Source organism: Cetorhinus maximus, chromosome 14 (genome assembly GCF_964194155.1).
Source record: "Cetorhinus maximus chromosome 14, sCetMax3.hap1.1, whole genome shotgun sequence".
Lineage (NCBI taxonomy): Eukaryota > Metazoa > Chordata > Chondrichthyes > Lamniformes > Cetorhinidae > Cetorhinus > Cetorhinus maximus.
This window is the reverse complement of record NC_135892.1, coordinates 91,936,320-91,956,695: the sequence shown is the minus strand read 5'-3', so window position 1 is coordinate 91,956,695 and position 20,376 is coordinate 91,936,320. Positions and strand designations below refer to the sequence as shown.

Here is a 20,376-nt window from a genome sequence, read left to right as displayed (position 1 = left end):
TAATTTGTCGGTTTGGAATTATCCTGCTTTTTGTGTACAGGACATGCCTGGGCAGTTTCCCCCATTGTCAGGTAGACGCCAGCGTCGCAGCTGAACTGGAACAGCTTGGCCCGTGGCATGGCTAGTTCTGGTTCACAAGTCTTCAGTACTATGGCCAGGCTGTTGTCAGGGCCCATTGCCTTTAAATTAAGCAATACCTTCAGCCATTTCTTGATATCACGTGGAGGGAATCAAATTGGCTGAAGATTGGTGTATATGATGCTGGGGACCTCAGGAGGAAGCAGAGATGGATCATCCACTCTGCACTTCTGGCTGAAGATAGTTACAAATGCTTCAGCCTTGTCTTCTGCACTAATGTGCTGAGCTCCACATCATTGAGGATGGGGTCATTTGTGGAGCCCCCTCCACCAGTTGGTTGTTTGTTTGTCCACCATTATTCATAACAGGATGTGGCAGGGCTGCAGATCTTTGATCTGATCCATTCATCGTGGGATTGCATTTCTTGGCCCAATGCATGCTGCTAATTTTGGCACAAGCCCCAAGATTTTACAATCTAATGGGCTGATTCCAGTTCAATTTTTTGTTTACAGATATTTGATATATTGTTTTGGTCCATTTGTTAATCTGTAAAAAATTTCGACCAACTCATTTAACCTGCACATTTAGTCTGACAATGTGATATTTTTTAGCCTTCTGAATAATGTGGTAGGCACCATATGTATCTTCTAGTAAGCGATTTACTATTTTTGAGGGTTAATTTTTAAACATGAGCAGAGCAGAATAAAACACAGGTTTTTGTTCATAAAGAACTTTACTGTAGTGTATTCATGAACTCAAGAAAAGTGTTGGTAAATATCCCAAAATGTACCACATGCTCCCTGAAGGAGGGTGGCAAGGGAGATCCACTAGTTACATCTGAAGTGTACCTATTTCTTCTTTGAAATATTTTTGATAGTGGGTAGTAATTCGTCAATTTTTATTTCCTCTTACCAATTGGATCCTGTAGAACCACATCTTTATTTATTTGTACCATCACTACAGGTAATTTCCTTCACCCTAGGGCCCAAAGCTTAAATCACATTTCCTTGTACATTAAAGTGATGTCTCATCATTAAATTAAATGGAAGTATCCATTTTAGCCAGATTGCAAAGAACTGACCAACATCGTACGACTAACTCTGCACTATAACTATTTTATCTGGGAACATGGAAGTATGCACCTTTACCTCTTCTAAGTGCTTCTAAATGTTTATCTGAACTCCTCAGAATTCTTTGAACTGTGAAAATAATTGAAAAGCACCCCAAACCTCAGAAACCATTCAGCACAGCTGCTTGATGACTAAAGGTAGCCAACACAGGCCAAAAGACATTATCTGATGTCACCATTAGCCCAAATTTATACTGAGCTATTATCCAAATCATGCTGTTATGACAAGAATTTATGTATGGCATGACTTCATAATACATGATTTACACAAGTTTTACACAGAATCCAGAATAGTCATAATGTTGTTACAAATATCTAAATTCATAATTTATGTGTTTTAGAGGCATAACTTTTAGTTTTAGCAACTGAATTTTAAATGTAGATAAATGAAAACATCTGACTGATGAACTGGTAAACAACCCTGTAGTAAGTACAATTCAAACAGACCTGGGGAAATTACAGTTCAAAGGGGAAGTTTTATGGTGTGGTTGGGGTGGTAGAAATAGGTTTTCACACCTGGGATTATAATGGCTACTTTGGATCTATCTGGCCAGTTCGTCTATAGACATCTCGGAAAATGCTTTGAAGTTAGAGTGTAAACAGGTGAGGTTTCAATTATTCATGTAGGTTTCCGAGATCAAAGAAGCTCAAAGCAACTTGTAAACACTGGCATTATTGATGGAACCATTAAGTCGGCCATTATTTCCATTGAGATACAGATATAAATTATTCATGTGGGTGCCAGAATCAAAGGGCTGTTTTGAAGATAAAAAAAATAAGTAATTTAAATTTCTGTTTGTAATGTCCCAGGTATTCCATGTTGCTATGGAGAAAGGCTATGTAGGGAGATACTCTTTTGTTTTGGGTTTATCTGTGTGTTTTCTTACAGAAGCAGTTAGTCAGCTCGAGAAGCCTGTGAGAAAACTGTCAGCAGAGTTAACTTGGAAGACTGTGAAAAAGCAGTTTTGTATCTGCAAGCAGCCAGAACATGAAGCACTGGGGCCATTAGTAATCAGGGTGTTCCTGATCTGGAGTCCCTAAGCAGGAATTGTGACTACAGCCCATATTCAGAATGAAAAGTTCAAGTGCATGAGGAGGTAAAATTGTCAGACCTGTAAAACTAGCATAAGAGATCACCAGTGGAATCCTCACAGAGAGAGAACTCTGGAAGCCTAAATGCCAGGCTGGGAAACTGAGGAGAATTAAACTGAATTCCTAAGAGCTGTGGCATACTTTGGTTTGGTCCCAGGAAAAGTAAAAAGACCTTCAATATCCTGTAATATATAGGGAAACTCTTGGGTGGAAATAGAAACAGGACAAGGCGTGGTCTATTGTGATTTTCGGATTTAAATAATAAGGGCTTATTGTTATACATGCCTGGTGTCATGATTCATATATTTTAGAGGTATAGATTTTTACTTTTAGAAATTGAATTTTAAACTTAAGTTCAGTGGGAAAAACTTCTGGTAAACATCTAGAGACTGCCAAACCACAGGGACTCAAGATAATTACAATTCAAAATGTAACCTGTGTTTACTGCATAAAATCAGAGTGAAAGGGTGAGAATCATAAAAAAGCATTTGTCTTACTTAGCTAAAGAATTGGAGGCATGATATCTGTGTTTATTCCAGTAAAAACTAAGTTATTAATGTGGTTCCCAGGATTAAGGAAAGCCTTGGAATTATGAAGTAGACTTGCATTTCTACCTTAGAGCAGACCTTGTGTGTCACATTGCCATGGCGATAGGTGGAGCTTAGTGATATTTTTTGTTATAAATTTATCTTTGTGAAGTCAGTTAGTTTAGCCAACTAGTAAGGCTGGTTGAGTGAAGCAGCTGGGAACCTATGTCCTAGAAATTTGGGCAATTGTGGTCCAATGAGAGAAGATAGCCAAAGTCGATGGACAATAGTCAGGCTAGCAGTTAAGCTGAGAAAATACTAACTTCATTATTCCATGTGGAATGCAGGTGAGGGCTTAATCTCCATTTTGATTACATGAGGGAAAATTGGCAGGAAGATTTACTCTAGCTTGCAGTGAGTGGAGGAAATTTACAGTGGTCCTCACAGAGCCTTGTAGCAAAGAAAGCAATCAGCAGAATTAGCTGGGAATCATTGAGAAGGCAACTTTAGAACAAAGGACCGAAACATCCACAGTCAAGAGGCATTAAACAACGAGTCTTACCTCGAAGAATGGAACGGAGGAGAATTAAAGTAAACTCCAGAGGACTGTGGCATACTTTTGGGTGATCCCAACAGAAGTAAATAACTCCAAGATATCATAAAAGTATAAGAGAATTATTGGGGGAAGTAAGAAGTAAAGCTGAGCGCACAGCATACATAGCTAAAAACCATATTGTTAAGTTAATAGTGCTTGTTTTGTTTAAACTTTTTATATATAATAAAGTTTATTTTTGTTTAAAAACATCAAATCTTGTGGCTTGGTTATATTGGTTAAAACGAGGTGTTCAGGTTTTTCTTTAAATGTTAACGGTCCCTAACAGGATCGTAACATTACGAAATATAGTGTTAAGTTAGTAGTCCTTGCTTTGTTTAATTCTTGTGCAGTAAAAGTTTTTGTTTAAAACGTGAAATCTTGTGGCATAATTTATTTCAGTTAATAACAGGGAGTTCAAATTTCTTTTTAAAAGTTCATTGTCTCCCTCACGATAATAAGGATGTACTACGTAAATATATCAAAGATATAATCCACCATTGAAAAGATTGAATTAGTTAATGAAAGCACAGTGATTAGTAGTCCAATCTTTCACAAAGCTGGTTGTTGAAAAAATTACTTACCACAATCTGTAGGCATAGGTGCTGAAACTACTGGATGGACAACTGGCCTCTCAGAATCTGAGGATACAGTACTATAACTTCCGCTCACAGAGTCCTCATCATTGGAGGGTTCTACAAAAGGGTCTTCTTTTGTCATTTCAATGCTAGCCCCTGTAGAAGGGAAGAACAGTTTATCATTCCAGTTACATTATAATCGATTCATTTAAATGATGACTTGTCTTGATCACTCACACCATTCCATGTTTTTGATTTATGTAATTTCTCTCATATTGCCATCTTGAAAAGTATTTCAGTAACGCCGCTTTGCCTCTCTATCTCACTTGTGTCCTTTAAGACACTCCTTAAAACTTCTTTGGCCAAGCCTTTGGTCATCTGACCTAAACTCTTCATATATGGCTCGATATCATATAATGCTCCTGTTAGTATCAGTCTTGTGAAGGGTTTCACATTCATTCCCATAGTGCTGGGAAACATGCTTCAGCTTTTTGCACTTGTGAGGCATTAATTAGTAGTAACCTGCAGAGATATAGAAAGATGGGATTCCTCAAAAGGCCCAATAAGTTTATCTAGAAACTGACAAAACTGTCCCTCTTTATACTGCTTTACAGGAGTTCTGCATGTTCCTACCAGTATTTATGGCTCAACAAGTTTCAGATAGCAGCCGAGCCATACAGATCAGGAAGATGCTTGGTTCCATCCCAACTATCCTGAGTTTGCTGATCTCAGTCAAGGCAGCATGATAATTGACCCCAGCAGCCTAAGTTTATGGAGAGGGAGAAAAAAAATCAGCCAGACTTTCAATTCCTGGCTGCTTCCTGTGGTCCTGGATTAAAACGTTTCTACCTGAACAAAAAAACGCTAAACAAAGAACCCACACAATCAATTGAATAAAAGCTGTATCTGCCAAATAAGTAAAAAAGCATATATTTCCAAAGCATATACCTTCTGCTAATGTTTCCCTTTCTTACTTCTCATTTTCTCCACAATTACATTCCTCCCTGTATCACACACCATTTCCCATCCATGAAGATGGAAAGATGAATTATTCCCAAGAATTGCGGCATTCTTGAATTCATCATAGGGGTGGATTTGGTTTGAAGGTGTAGGGGGCAGGGGGAGATGCTCGTTAAATCCAATGGGTAGCCTGCCCACTGCCTACCCATGCACCCACACTGCAATTGTACCAGTGGTGGGGATGGCATCAGGCAGCCCACCCACTAGTGGGCCAATTGAAGCTCTTAAGTGGGCAATTAATTCCCACAAGGGTCTCATCCTGCTGCAGCTAGGATTTAACCAGCAGCAGAAGAGACCCACGCCAAGTAGCCAGCCTGGCTGATTTCCTACACCAGCTGGTGGCAGGGAGGGGTTCCTTCTTAACAGGCCCCCTGGAGCCCATCAGAGCCCCCTTAACATTTTACCTGTCCAGGCTGCCCTCACCCCCATAACAAACTCCAGCCCCCCACCCAGGCCTATCAGCTTGGTACCCGACAAGATCCCCAAACACACACCCAAATCCCAATCCGGTATAGTATGCCTCTGTCCTGATGTAATGGAGAGCTGCCGGCCTCTGATTGGGAGAGTTCCTGAGGGGCGGATATCCTGCCTCCAGCCTATAAACAACTTTGGGCAGCCGGTGTTCCCTTGAGGTGGGGGGGTATGTGGCCAGGGATCCAGCGACTCGTGTACTTCAGTCCTTATTTTCTGTACGTGTTCACTGGAGGCGGAGAACTCACTGAATCAGGATTGTGGAGGAGCAAATGGATGTGAATTACAATTCTGTATTTTTTGTTTCACTGTAATATATAGAAACACTAAAAATACTGACCAAATCACACAACAGCTTACACTTATTTAGTGGCATTAACAGAGAGGAAAAAAATCCAAGGTGCTTTGCAGAAGGAGAAAAAAACAATTAGATAAAAATAATGGGTCAAATAGTAACAGAAGGTGAAAGCTAGCAGTACTGGATAAGGAGAGCAGGGTTAAGGAGAGTAGGGTTTAGCTTCACTAGGGAAAGCCCTGGGTTTTGGTTGAGGCATTAGCAGTGTGGTACAACTCTTTGGTTTGGCATCACTCTGGAGAGGGACTTTGGGTTTTACAGAATTTTGGAAGTAGAATCCAACTTTGACAGAAGTGAGTAAAATGTGGACCAGAAATTGCTGAAATGGCGATCTTGCAGCAAACAACATGAATTGGACTTTTTACCTCACCCTTCAAATTGGACAATATTTGGGCCGTAAATTGCTGAAAATGCAAATTGATAATGGTGCAGTTATATCAACATCATATCTGGGCCCTCATTAATGGTCTATCTCCTTAATGAAGGAAACGAAAGGATAGAAAAAGAAACAGAGCGAATGACGGAGATGGAAATAAGACGAATTAGAGGCAAATTAGATGCAAAAAGAGAAATAAAGAGAGGGAACAAGTATGGATTGAGAGAGAAAAAGAGACAGAAAAAGAAAGGCAAAAAAGGAAATGTAAAAGAACAAGCAGAAGAGGACATTGGAACCCAGTTGCATATTGGTCCTTGAGAAGTTATGAGCAAACAACGGGGTAGGAATGTGAAATGTATAAATGTTGAGCCCTGAAGTATTGAACCAGCATGATTATCATGATCAGGACAATGGAACTACATTCATGGGAATATACAAGTTGTTATATGAAGAAAGATGAAGATCCACCTAGTTTGCCTTCTACCATCCTGGTACTCACACGATACAACAAGAGTTGTTGACTAATTGTAGAATCATAGGGCTCTCTGCCAGCATGTTAGAAGACAAGGGAGCTTATGAAATGCAGGGCATGGCCTGCCCACTGCCTTCCCGCAACCTGCCTCCCATTTTACACAGGTCGGTGGAGGCATCGGGTAGCCTGCTTGCCCTTGGGTCTATTGAGACCTTTAAGTGACCAATTTGTGGCTCCCAGCTGACTTTTAGTCAGTAGGAGGCGGGAAACATGTCATCCTATAAAATCCAGCCAACAGAAACTTATAGCACAGGGGGTGACCATTTGGCCCGCAGTCATGCATAGTCTCACATATCCACTTTCTGTCCATAACCCTGCAGGTTCCTCATGCTCAAGTACCTGTACAACTGAATTCAAAAAAATATTTATGGAGTGAGTTTCTACCACCTTTTCAGGTAGAGCATTCCAGATATGAACAAAAAATATTCTCTCTCCTCTAGATTTTGTGGCAATTATTTTAAATCTATGACTTCTTCTTATTAACCCACTTGCCAGTGGGTACAGCATTTCACTATCTACTTAATTAAAACCCATCATCATCTTGAAAACCTCTAATAGATAACCTCTTAACATTCCCTGTTCCAAGGAGAACAGTCCTAACCTTTCTAATCTCACCTCATAGCTGCAGCATAGCTGGTGGAAAGCTGTTGACTTTCAGTGGTGGATACTGCAAATGGCCTTGGAAGACAATGTTGAGTGATTCTAGATCCAGAAGGCCTGGATGCAGACTGCAACATCTCTGTATGGGCTGGCTGACTGACAGGCAACAGAAAGGGCTATGCAGGACTAGCTGGGGTGGGAGGTTCAATGTTGTTTTCCTGAGGCAGGACAGCAGGTTCCTACTCTATGGAGCCATTGCCATTTCCCTGGGATGGTACCTCAGCAATCCTAAAAATCTCTTGGAGGACAGATTGAGGTACTGTTGTGGCACCCTTTAAGTCACTTTGCATGCTGTAATCCACAACCATAGTAGCAGCAGTCTGAGCTTGCATGACAACAAATTAACCTTGTACGGCAGCAAGCTGACCTTACATGAAACAAGTCTCAGCTTCCACTACAGCACTTAAGAATTCTGATGAAAGCTGCTTGTACTGCATTGGAGGCTGAGACAGCAGCCATCAGACACTGCATCTCAATTTTAAATGAGTGCCCCCTTATTCTGTAACTATGTCCCCTAGTTCAAGATTCCCCGACTAGTGGAAACATCTTCTCAACATCTACCCTGCCAAGCCCCCTCAGAATCTTGTATGTTTCATTAAGATCACCCCTCATTCGTCTAAACTCTAATGAATAAAGGCGTTTATTGATAAGTCAATAACCTGTTTAGCCGATCTTGATAAGTCAACCCCTTCATCCCCGGAATCAGCCTAGTGAATCTCTTTTGAACTGCCTCCAATGCCAATATATTCTTTCTTAAATACGGGGACCAAAAGAGTACTCCAGGTGTGGCCTCACCAACACCCTGTACAGTTGTAACAAGACTTCCCTAATTTTAAACTCCAACCCCCTAGCAATACAGGTCAAAGTTCCATTTGCCTTCTTAATTACTTGCTGCACCTGCATGCTAACTTTTTGTGTTTCATGCACAAGACCACCCAGGTCCCTCTGTGCTGCACTTTTTTGGAGTCTCTCTCCGTTTAAATTATCGTCTCCATTTAAATAATAATAGTGCCTTTTGACTTTTCCTACCAAAGTGCATTAATATAGATAGTAAATAATTGAGGCCTTAGGACTGATCCTTGTGGTATTCCACTAGTTACATCTTTCCAACCTGAAAAAGACCCATTAATCCCGATTCTCTGTCTTCTGTGTGTTAACAAATCCTCAATCCATGCTAATACATTACCCCCAATACCGTAAGCGCCTATCTTGTGCAATAACGTTTTTGTGGCAACTTTGTAAATCTAAATACACGACATATACCGGTTCCCCTTTATCAACTCTGCTTGTTATATCCTCAAAGAACTCTAGCAAATCTGGCAAACATGATTTCCCTTTCACAAAACCATGTTGACTCTTTGATTGCATTAAACTTTCCTAAATGTGCTGTTATTTCTTCCTTAATAACAGACTATAGCTTTTTCCCAACGACAGACATTAGGCTGACTGGCCTACAGTTTCCTGCTTTTTGTCTCCCTCCCTTCTTGAACAGGGGCGTCACATTAGCAGTTTTCCAATCCGCTGGGACCCTCCCGGAATCCAGTGAGTTCTGGAATATATCGACCAATGCCTCCACTCTCTCTGCAGCCACTTCCTCTAAAACCCTTGGATGCAGGTCATCAGGTCCTGGCAACTTGTTTGCCTTTAGTCCCATTAGTTTATCAAATACTTTGTCCCTTGTGATAGAGGCTGTTACAAGATCTTTCCTCCCATTAGCTCCTTGTTTATCTGATATCGTTGGAATGTTTATAGTGTCCTCCGCCAGGAAGACCGGTGAAAAATATTGGTTTAAATTATGTGCCATTTCCCTGTTCTCCATTATCAATTCTCCAGTTGCATCCTCTAAGGGTCCCAAGCTCATTTTAGCTACTCTCTTTCCTTTTATATACCCATAGAAGCTCTTGCTGTTTGTTTTTATATGTCTTGCCAATTTACTTTCATAATCAATTTTCTCCCACAATCAATTTTCCCCCTCTTTATTAGCTTTTTAGTCATCCACTGCTGGTTCCTAAAAAATTACCAATCCTCTGGTCTACCATTAGTTTACACTGCTTTGTATGCCTTAGTTTTTGATTGGATATTCTCCTTGACCGTCTTTGTTAACCACAGGTGGTTCATCCTTCTCATTGAGTCCTTTTTGACCCGGATAAATTTTTTGCTGAGATATTATGAAATATCTGCTTAAATGTCTACCACTGTTCATCCACTGATCTTCCCCTTCGTCTATTTTTCCAGCCCGCTTTAGATAACTCTTTCTTCATATCTCCGTAACCGCCCTTATTTAAGTTGAGGACACTGGTTTGAGACCCGGGTTACTCACCTTCAAATTGAATTTGAAATTCTACCATGTTGCGATCGCTACCCCCTAGAGGATCCTAAACTATGAGATCTCTTATTAATCCTACCTCATTACACAATATAAGATCTAAAATAGCTTGTTCTCAGGTAGGTTCTGCAATGTATTGCTCTAAGAAACAATCCCTGATGCATTCTACAAATTCGTCTTCTATGTTACCCTTGCCATTCTGATTTGTCCAGTCATTGTGCAAATTAAAATCACCCATGACAATTGTAGCGCCCTTCTTACACACCTCCATTATTTACTGATTTATACTTTGTCCTACAGTGATGCAACTCTTCAGGGGCCTATAGACTCCCACCATGTGACTTCTTCCCCTTGCTATTCCTTATTTCTACCCAAACTGATTCCACATCACGATCTATGCCACCTATATCACTACTCACCACCACACTGATACCGTCCTTTGTTAACAAAGCTACCCCATCTCCTTTTCCTTTTTGCCTATTTTTCCGGAACGTCAAATACCCTTGAATATTGAGTTCCCAGTCTTGATCACCCTGCAACCACGTCTCTGTAATAGCTATCAAGTTATATCCATATATTTCTATTTGTGACGTCAACTCATCTACCTTGTTACAAATGCTGAGTGCATTCAGATAAAGAGCCTTAAGCTTTGACTTTTTACCATTATTATTCACGCTGGTTCTAACTCCTGCTGCACTCTTCTGCTTATATTTTCTGCCCCTTCCTGTCACACACTAGTGAGTGGCTCTAAACTTTATTGCACAGTCACTGAGTGGACTTTGGGTTCAAATGAAAGGGTCATTTCAGACATCCAGGATGGAGGCGGCAGCCTGGCACGAGGTGAAAGCAGATCTTTGGCAGTTTAGCTGAAGGGGCGTTGGATCAAGGCATCCCCGGTGTCCCTTCCTCCCTGAAGCATACAGAGGTCTGCCTCCAAGCCCTCAGCGTGCTCCTTACCATGTTCCTCTTCTGACTCACTACTGGATTTATCATCTGTGGCCTGTGGAGCTGTGTCAAGATCCTCTTCCTCCAGTGGGTCCCCCCCTTGCCAGTGCCAGATTATGGAGAGCGCAGCATGCAACAACTATCAGTGACACCCATTCTGGGGGATATTGAAGTGCTCCCGCTGAACGTCCCAGGCATCGGAAACGCATCTTCAGAAGACCTATGGTCCTCTCTATCACTACCCTCGTGGAGGTATGACTCCTATTATAACGCTGCTCTGCCTCTGTTCTTGGGTGGAAAAGTGGCCCTGGTCACCCAGCAGCCATCCATCCAGTTGGGCTGGAGCACTGAATAGCCTCAGCACCTGCAAGTGTCTCAGGATATAAGCGTCATGGGAGGTGCCAAGGTACCGTGCACAGATTTGCAGAATCTGGATGTTCGAGTGGAATCCCTTCCTGCTGACGAAGGCATCCAGCTGAACTGCTGGCGCCTTGATGGCCACATGTGTGCAGTCGATTGCACCCTGGATACGGAGGAATCCAGCAATCGCTGCAAAGCCTCTGGCTTGCTCAGCCTGGCTGGCCTCATTTGTACGGAAATGAATAAATGTCATTACTGCCTGAACAGAGCTTTTGTCACCAGCTTGACACAGCTGTGGACAGCTGACTGGGAGACTCCACAAAGATGACCCACTGACCTCTGGAAAGAGCCAGAGGCATAGAATTTTAGAGTTATTGTGAACTTCAGAGCCACTGGCATGGCTTTCCACCCACAGTTAGAAGTGATCTCTCTATCATATGACAAATGGAGGTCACAGTCTTCCTGGAAAGGCGGAGCTTCCTTCGGCGTTGCGCCTTGAACATATTGAGGTTGCTGAATCGCCGCCTGTAAACCCTGGCAGCAGGATAGTGGCATCCTCTGCGGCCCCTTACGCCTTAGACTACCTGCTGGCCCTGCACCCCTTGTGCTTGCGCCTATCCTCCCACAGGTCGTCCCCCTGGAAGCTGCATTGGGGCATCTGGCCTCCTCTCCCTTCTGCCCCAGGTACCTCCAGCGGTGACCACAATACCCATTACCAGGGTAACAGAAGGCTATCTGATACCTGGAAGGGTCCACACTGTCAAAATCCTCCGGGGGCCTTGGAGACCAAGGAGTCCTGGAATGAAGCCTAGAACTGCTAAGAACGAAGCTCAGAACAGAGATGAAGCTGTCATGTTCAAATAAGCAACCAGCAGCAAACTATCTCCTAAACTCTTCACTACTCACACTGGCAATGCTGCTGAACCTTTTTATCCCACCCCGGATAAGGTTTTGCAAAATATAGGCTGCCTGCTGCTTGTTTTGCCCGTGCAACGAGTGCAAAATCGTGCGCGCAACGTTAATTCAGGTTCAATTGGGTTTTTAATGGCCTTAAGTGGCCTCTGAATTGACACCCGCGTGTGCCCATCATACCTGAAGATTGTCATCCTGCACACGCACATCAGGACACTCGCCTTCTCGTGCTACTTTACGCCCAATCGGGTCGGGCGCACGCCCGCCCGCAAGGCGTAAAATTCTGACCTAAGTGTTTTGTAATCTGATTAAGTAACGTGGCTGTCTTGAGTTGACTAGCTAGCTGTGTGTGCTGTGAGAAATAGGTGTGGTGCTTGCAGCAGTGCTAATTGTGTGAGGATGCGGTGGAGTGTATGAATGTCAGGTATGATTCCTGATTGATAGAGATGGTTAGCAGGTGAATGATGGGCTTTGTGGCAAATTGAGCAGTGTCTGAAGTTAATGGTGCATTTGGTAGAATATGGCATATGAAAATGTATTCACTGGCTTTGACCATTCTTGTGAGGTCAGTTTCTTGCAGCCCTGCATCCAGGTACTTAAGGCTTGATTCTTGGCAATGACCCCTACAGCTACAGCTATCTGCTTCCACTGTCTTTTGAACACGAGTCTGGCAGGTTTTCGGGGTCCCTGTGAATTCAGGACATCCCTCCTACTTTCCACCTTCCCGATCAAAACCTCTGTACAGCATCTGAAAACCTTGGAGACAAGTCTCTCTCATTTTGTATCATTATTCAATGTATTACAGGTCAGATTCACTTCCTCCACAATGCCAGCACCTGCTTCAGCCACCATGCGCCTCCCCTTTAAGAGATGCAGACTAGCTTTAAGAAGTGCAAACTAACTATTGGATCTAGAGCCCTGGTTTGTTGGGGCTAAGGATTGCACGCTTGTTTCAGGATAACCAAGTTGGTACCAAGACAGAGAAGATCAGTAGATCATTCTTAGAAGAAACACATTCTGTTTATTTACAAAAGGAACTTAGCAGCTACACCTGTGTGCTTACAACTCAAAACTCTGTCTTTACTCTTCAGACTTTAACTCAAGGCTACTGACTACAGAGGTAGCCCGCGCTACTCTGCTATTGGGTTTCAAGACCATGTGATCTTACATTACAACATTTGTCTTAAAGGTATATTACACATCAGGTTACTACATCCCTCCCCCTTTACTCAGAAATACATTTTACAATTTTTCTCGAAATTTCAATTTATTCACACAGATCAATAACTTACAAAATCAGTCTTTCTGGGGGGGTTTCCTTATGGGTGTAGAACATCTCAGCTCTATAGTTTCTGATGTTTGATCCGGAACCTCCCTCACTGCAGTTGTCTGAGCATCTGGTTCTCAAGTAGGTACCTGCAAATCTGTTTCGTCGACTCTTTCAGGTAGTCGGCCCTTCAGACGCATATGTACTTAGTTGAATTCTTTCAACAGGAGACACTGATTCAGTCACTGGCGGAATAATTTAGGGGTATTTTGTTTCTCTTCTTATATGATCCACATATCTCCGTATGACTCGATCTTCCACTTTCACGTGACAGGAAAGAGGTCCCGTTACTGCACTTATTTCACCAAACAACCATGTTGGTCCTTTTCTAAAATTTTTCACAAATACTTTCTCTCCTACGTTAAACATCCTGTCACGACTAAGACAGTCATGTCCAATTTTCTGATTTCCCTGACTCCTTTCCAGCTTCCCCCCCCAAGTTTGGCATAATTAGGCTCAATCTCGATTGGAGACAGCGCATCATCAACAATTCCGCAGGTGTGACACCTGTTATCGTAAGAGGGGTGATTCTATAATGGAAAAGAAAACGTGCTAATTTAGTCGTTATAAAATCTCCAGACAATTTCTTCATACCAGATTTGAACGTCTGAACTGCTATCTCAGCCAGCCCATTTGAAGAAGGGTGGTATGGTGAAGTTCTCACATGAGTAACAACGTTGAGGCTGATAAATTGGCGTCATTCAGCACCGTTCCATTGTCTGATCCACCACTTCAGATAGTCCGTTGATTGCAAAACTTTGTCGTAGCTTATCTATTGTAGCAGAAGATGTCAGCGACCTCACTTCCTTTATGTCCATCCATTTTGAATGTGCATCGACAATAAGTAGAAACATTGTTCCCTTAAAAGGTCCCACATAGTCGGTGTGTACTCGGACCCATGGCCTTCCTGGCCACTCTCATGGGTGTAATGGAGCTGTTGCAGGTCATTTTTGTACTTGCTGACATGGCATACAACTTCTCACTAAGTTTTCTATTTCTCCATCCATCCCAGGCCACCATAAATAACTGTGTGCTATTGCCTTCATTTTGGAAATTCTGGGACATGCACTGTGAAGTTCAGATAACAATGGCTTTCATCTTTTTGGAGCAACAATCACTCATGCTCCCCACAATAAGATGCCTTCCTGGCTGTTTATTTCGTATTTTCTCTGGCAATATGGTTTCATTTCATCAGATTCTTGTTTTTGTGACCAAACATGAAGAACTTGATCTTGTACTTTGGATAAGACTGGGTCTCGATTTGTCCAACCTTTAATCTGTCTAGCACATATCAGTGATGAGTCCAGGAAGTTCAATAATAAAACAAATTCTTGAGGAACTGGAACATCCTCATCTTTTACTCGCATGGACAAACGATGGAGTGAACCTGCATTTGCAATTTGACTTCCGTGTCTATAAATGAAAGTATACTCATGTGCTGCCAAGATCAATGCCAATCTTTGTACTCTTGTCGAGGCTATGGGGGATATAGCCTTGTCTTCGGTGAATAATCCCAATAATTGTATCTCAGGAAGGATGTGCTAGCCCTGGAGAGGATCCAGAGGAGGTTCACGAGAATGATCCCAGGAATGAAAGGCTTAACATATGAGGAACGTTTGAGGACTCTGGGTCTATACTCGATGGAGTTTACAAGGATGAGGGAGGGTCTGATCGAAACTTACAGAATACTGAAAGGCCTGGATAGAGTGGACTTGGGGAAGATGTTTCCATTAGTAGGAGAGACTAGGACCTGAGGGCACAGCCTCAGAGTAAAGGGAAGACCTTTTAGAACAGAGATGAGGAGAAACTTCTTTACCCAGAGAGTGGTGAATCTATGGAATTCATTGCCACAGAAGTCTGTGGATGCCAGGTCATTGAGTGTATTTAAGACCGAGGTAGATAGGTTCTTGATTGGTAAGGGGATCAAAGGTTATGGGGAGAAGGCGGGAGAATGGGGCTGAGAAACTTATCAGCCATGATTGAATGGCGGAGCAGACTCGATGGGCCGAATGGCCTAATTTCTGCTCCTATGTCTTATGGTCTTATAATGGCTTGTGGTCCGATATGATAGTAAAATGACGACCATGTACATATTGGTGAAACTTCTTAACACCAAAAATGATTGACAGGCCTTATTTTTCTATTTTGAGAGTGCCCTTTTTCTCCAGTATTGTGTGTTCTCGATACATATCCTATAGGTTGTTCTGATCCATCATCCGTTCGATGGGAAAGCACTAATTCCCATTCCATAGGGAGATGTGTCACACATTAATACTGACTCTTTTTTTAAGTCAAAATGTACTAGAAGTGTTGATGATTGTAACAACTGTTTCACTTTTATGAAAGCTTCTTCCTGTGGTCTTTGCCAAGACCATCGCTGTTTTTTCTTGAGCAAGTAATACAGTGGTACCAGTTCTGTCGACAAATTAGGCAAGAAGCGTCCATAGTAATTGATCATCCCCAAGAATGATTTCAGTTCGGATGTATTCTTTGGTGCTGGTGCTTCTCTAATGGCTTTCACTTTTTCTTCAACTGGATGTCTGCCTTGTGACCTAGTTAAGTTACCTCTTTTGCTTGGAATGTGCACTTTACTTTTTTCAACTACGCTCCAACGTGCGAAAAACATTTCAAACTTTTTTACAAGTTCATCAAATGTTTCTTTTCACTGTGTTCAGTCACGAGAACGTCATCCAAATAAACGACAATGTGGGGCAGTCCCTGTAATAAACTTTCCATGGTTCTTTGGAATATGGCACAAGCTGAAGATACACCAAAAGGTAAATGGATGTATTGGTACAGCCCTTTGTGTGTATTACTGGTGACAAACTTCCAAGAGGCCTTCTCTAATTCCAATTGTTGATAGGCATGACTCATATCAAGCTTCGTGTAGGCCGTTCCACCTGACAGTTTAGTGTACAAGTCTTCAATTTTTGGTTTGGAGTGTATGTGCCATGTTATTGACCATTAATTTGTAGTCCCCACAAATTTGAATGCCTCGGTCAGGTTTGAGGACAGGTCCAATTGATGCTGCCAGCTCTGAAAACTGCACTGGTTGTATCATTCCTAGTTTTCCCCAACCTGTCCAGTTCAGCATCTATCTTTTCCCACATTGCATATAGTGCTGGTCTTGCCTTCATGAATTTTGGTGTCGCCTCTGGATCTACATGAATTTTTGCTTGTAGCCGATCAATCTCTCCAAGTTCATCCTTGAAAACTGAGGCAAATTTTTGCAGTAGTTCAGATAGCTTATTAGTTATCAGTTGGAAGATTTCAGTCCATTCCAATTTAATTTGTTTCAGCCAATTCCGTCCGAGGAGACTAGGTCCCTTGGCTGCTACTACCATTAAGAGTAATTTCAGTGTTTGACCTCCGTAGCGTACTGTGACTTTACATATGCCCTTGACTTTTATGTCTTCTCCCGTGTAAGTTTTCCATTTGGCATCAATTTCTTCCAAAATTAGTTTACGTTCCCCATGATTCAGGTATTTAAAAGTATGCTCATCTATCACTGTAGTGGCTGCACCAGTATCCACCTACATTCTGATAGGCCTCTCATTCACTCCCATGGTTACATAGATAGGTTCTGTTCTTCTCACCTTTAAATTACATAACGAATAAATATCTGAATCTATTTCTTCAGGCTTCTCAACGCTGTTAATCTCATTGGGTTTTTGCTTTTGTCTCAAAGTTTGCCAGTTTCTACCTTTACAATGTCTCAAGAGGTGTCCATTTCGATGACAGAAAAAACATTTGATCTTTTTAAACTGTGATTCATTACAAGGTTGTCGGCTTCCACCTCTGTTACCATGATGCCTTGTTTTTGCTGCTAAGTTATCTCTTTTAATTTGTCTGCTAGCAGTAGCTCTTCCCGCTTCTGAGTAAAGCTGTGCAATTTCGCACTCTTTTTGGCTAAGGTTCCCAACTGGAGGATGGTGCCATTTTGCGCTCCCTGTATGGGTTTTCAAGTTTCGCACTGCACCTTCAATTGCCAGAGCGATTTACAATGCTTTCTGAAAATCCAAATTTGTTTCACACAGTAATCTCTTCTGGATTGCATCTTCATTTATACCGCACACCAAATGATCTCTAAGCATATCACTGATAGATGTACCAAATTCACAATATTCGATTAGTTGTTTCAAACTTGCCACATAACAAGCAACTGTCTCCCCTGCGGCTCTATTCCTTGAGTTAAATTTGAACCGTTGCATCGTCACCGGTGGCTTGGGCTGGTAATAATTCTTTACGAGGTTCACTAAGTCATCAAAGCTTTTTGAATCTGGAGCACTGGGTGCCAACAATTAATTCAAATTAATCCATATGCCTTACTCCCACATGTGGAGAAGAGGATCGTGTGCTTCTTCTCCTCCCCCATGATGTTGATCACGTGGGCATAATCAGACCAGTCATCCGAGGTTGGATCAAAAGGCTCCACTCTTCCAAATTGCGGCATGTTCTGAGGGGGTTTCTTCGACGATCAGGGAGGAAGTTTTTCTTTATTTACAACTACAGTGCGAGGTACTACCCGATTTCGGTTTTTCTCATTTCCTTCGTTCTTTCTTGCTTTTTACTTCATCCTTTCGTGACTTTTCTTGCTTTTTACTTTCGTCGCCAGTTTGTTGGATCCAGTGCCCTGATTTGTTGGGGCTAAAGGATCCGGGTTGCACACTTGTTTCAGGGTGACCAAGTTGGTACCAAGGCAGAGGAGATCAAAAGACCATTCTTAGAGGAAACACATTCTGTTTATTTACGAAAGGAACTTAGCAGCTACACTTGTGTGCTTACAACTCCCTCTATAGCAAGTACATCCTTCCTCAGATAAGGAGACCAAAACTGCACACAATATTCCAGGTGTGGTCTCACCAAGGCCCTGTACAATTGCAGCAAGACATTTCCTGTTCCTGTATTTGAATCCTCTGGCTATGAAGGCCAACATACCATTTGCCTTTTTTACCGCCTGCTGCACCTGCATGCTTACCTTTAGTGACTGGTGTACAAGGACACCCAGGTCTCGTTGCACATTCAGCTCTCTCAAGTTATAGCCATTCAGATAATAATCTGCCTTCCTGTTTTTGCTACCAAAATGAATAACCTCACATTTGTCCACATTATACTGCATCTGCCATGCACTTGCCCACTCACTCAGCTCGTCCAAATCACACTGAAGCATCTCTGCATCCTCCTCACAGCTCACCCTCCCACCCAGCTTTGTGCCATCTGCAAATTTGGAGATATTACATTTAGTTCCCTCATCTAAATCATTAATATATATTGTGAATAATTGGGGTCCCAGCACCGATCCCTGCGATACCCCACTAGTCACTGCCTGCCACTCAGAAAAAGACCTGTTTATTCCTACTCTTTGTTTCCTGTCTGCCAACCAGTTTTCTATCCATCTCAGTACACTACCCCCAATCCCATGCGCTTTAATTTTACACGCTAATCTCTTATGTGGGACTTTGTCGAAAGCCTTCTAAAAGTCCAAATAAACCACATCCACTGGCTCCCCCTCATCAACTCTACTAGTTACATCCTCGAAAAATTCCAGTAGATTTGTCAAGCATGATTTCCCTTTCGTAAATCCATGCTGACTCTGTCCGATTCTGCCACTGTTTTCCACGTGCTCAGCTATTAAATCTTTTATAAAGGACTCTAGAATTTTCCCCACTACCGATGTCAGGCTAACTGGTCTATAATTCCCTGTTTTCTCTCTATCTCCCTTTTTAAATAGTGGGGTTACATTAGCTACCCTCCAATCTGTAGGAACTGTTCCAGAGTCTATAGAATCTCAGAAGATGACCACCAATGCATCCACTATTTCTAGGGCCACTTCCTTAAGTACTTTTGGATGCAGATTATCAGGCCCTGGGGATTTATCGGCCTTCAATCCCATCAATTTCCCCAACACCATTTCCCTACTAATACTGATTTCTTTCAGTTTCTCCCTCTCACTAAACCCTGTGTTCCCCAACAGTTCTGGTATGTTATTTGTGTCCTTCTTTGTGAAGACAGAACCAAAGTATGTATTTAGTTAGTCAGCCGTTTCTTTGTTCCCCATTATAAATTCCCCTTTTTTTGACTGTAAGGGACCTACATTTGTCTTCACCAATCTTTTTCTCTTCAATTACCTATAGAAACTTTTACAGTCAGTTTTTATGTTCCCCACAAGCTTACTCTTGTACTCTATTTTCCCCTTCTTAATCAATCCCTTGGTCCTCCTTTGCTGAATTCTAAACTGCTCCCAATCCTCAATCATCACCATATAACTGTACACTCTGTCCACTGGATGATGCTCTATTATTTTAAGTACATAAGTTGCTCGAAATGATTCCTAAGATCTTGTAACTGCCATTTTTTTTCCAGTAACTGAACATTTAAATTCCCAAAATAAGAAATTGAATAAAATTAAATTGGTTAAAAACAAAGTACTGCAGATGCTGGAAATCTGAATAAAAACAGAAAATGCTGGAAAAACTCAGCAGATCTGGCAGCATCTGTAAAGAGAGAAACAGAGTCCATATCGGACTCGAACCATTAACTCTGTTTCTCTCTTCATAAAATTAAATCGGTGTTGCACGATAACATGGTGTAATTTTATCAATTGAACCATCTTTTACTGACTTTCCCAATAACCTGGGTTTGGACTGATATTTTTGTCCAGAACAGGACTTTTGAATAAATAGTGCACTTCATTTCTCAGGATATTATTTGTGCTTTTGGTTAGGGTACTTTCAGTAATGCGGCAGGGGTAGAAACTTAATTGGAGGGATTCAAATATGGAATAAAAATCTGAATTATATATCCACAACACAACACAGTAAACTAACAGAAAGAAACACTAAGAAGTATCCGCACCAAATAAATGCTATATTAAACAATTAAATTCAACAATTGTGATCCCTTGTCTAACTATCTTTGTTCACTTGACCAAGCAAAATATTTTCCCTCATCCAACACCATGTTTATCCCGACAGGAGCTAGGATTTCAAAGTTCTTTTTAAGTTTCATTGGAACATTAGGTGGATTAAAGTTTCCGTTCAGAATGCATTTTTGTCAAGATTAATAGATACTTAACAGTTTCTTTTAAATTGGAGAT

The 20,376-nt window shown here is 41.8% G+C and overlaps 1 protein-coding gene across 4 annotated transcripts in view; it reads right to left on the bottom strand.

The window, feature by feature from the left end:
* LOC144689829 (CAP-Gly domain-containing linker protein 4-like) overlaps positions 1 to 20,376 on the bottom strand; it is a 350,052-nt gene that overhangs the window by 283,593 nt on the left and 46,083 nt on the right. For all 4 annotated transcript variants that reach the window (XM_078557236.1, XM_078557237.1, XM_078557238.1 and 1 more), the window contains exon 2: positions 4,003 to 4,152. In XM_078557236.1, coding sequence (XP_078413362.1) covers positions 4,003 to 4,138 — 136 coding nt within the window. In that variant the 5' untranslated portion in view covers positions 4,139 to 4,152. The remainder of the gene's footprint in view (positions 1 to 4,002; positions 4,153 to 20,376) is intronic.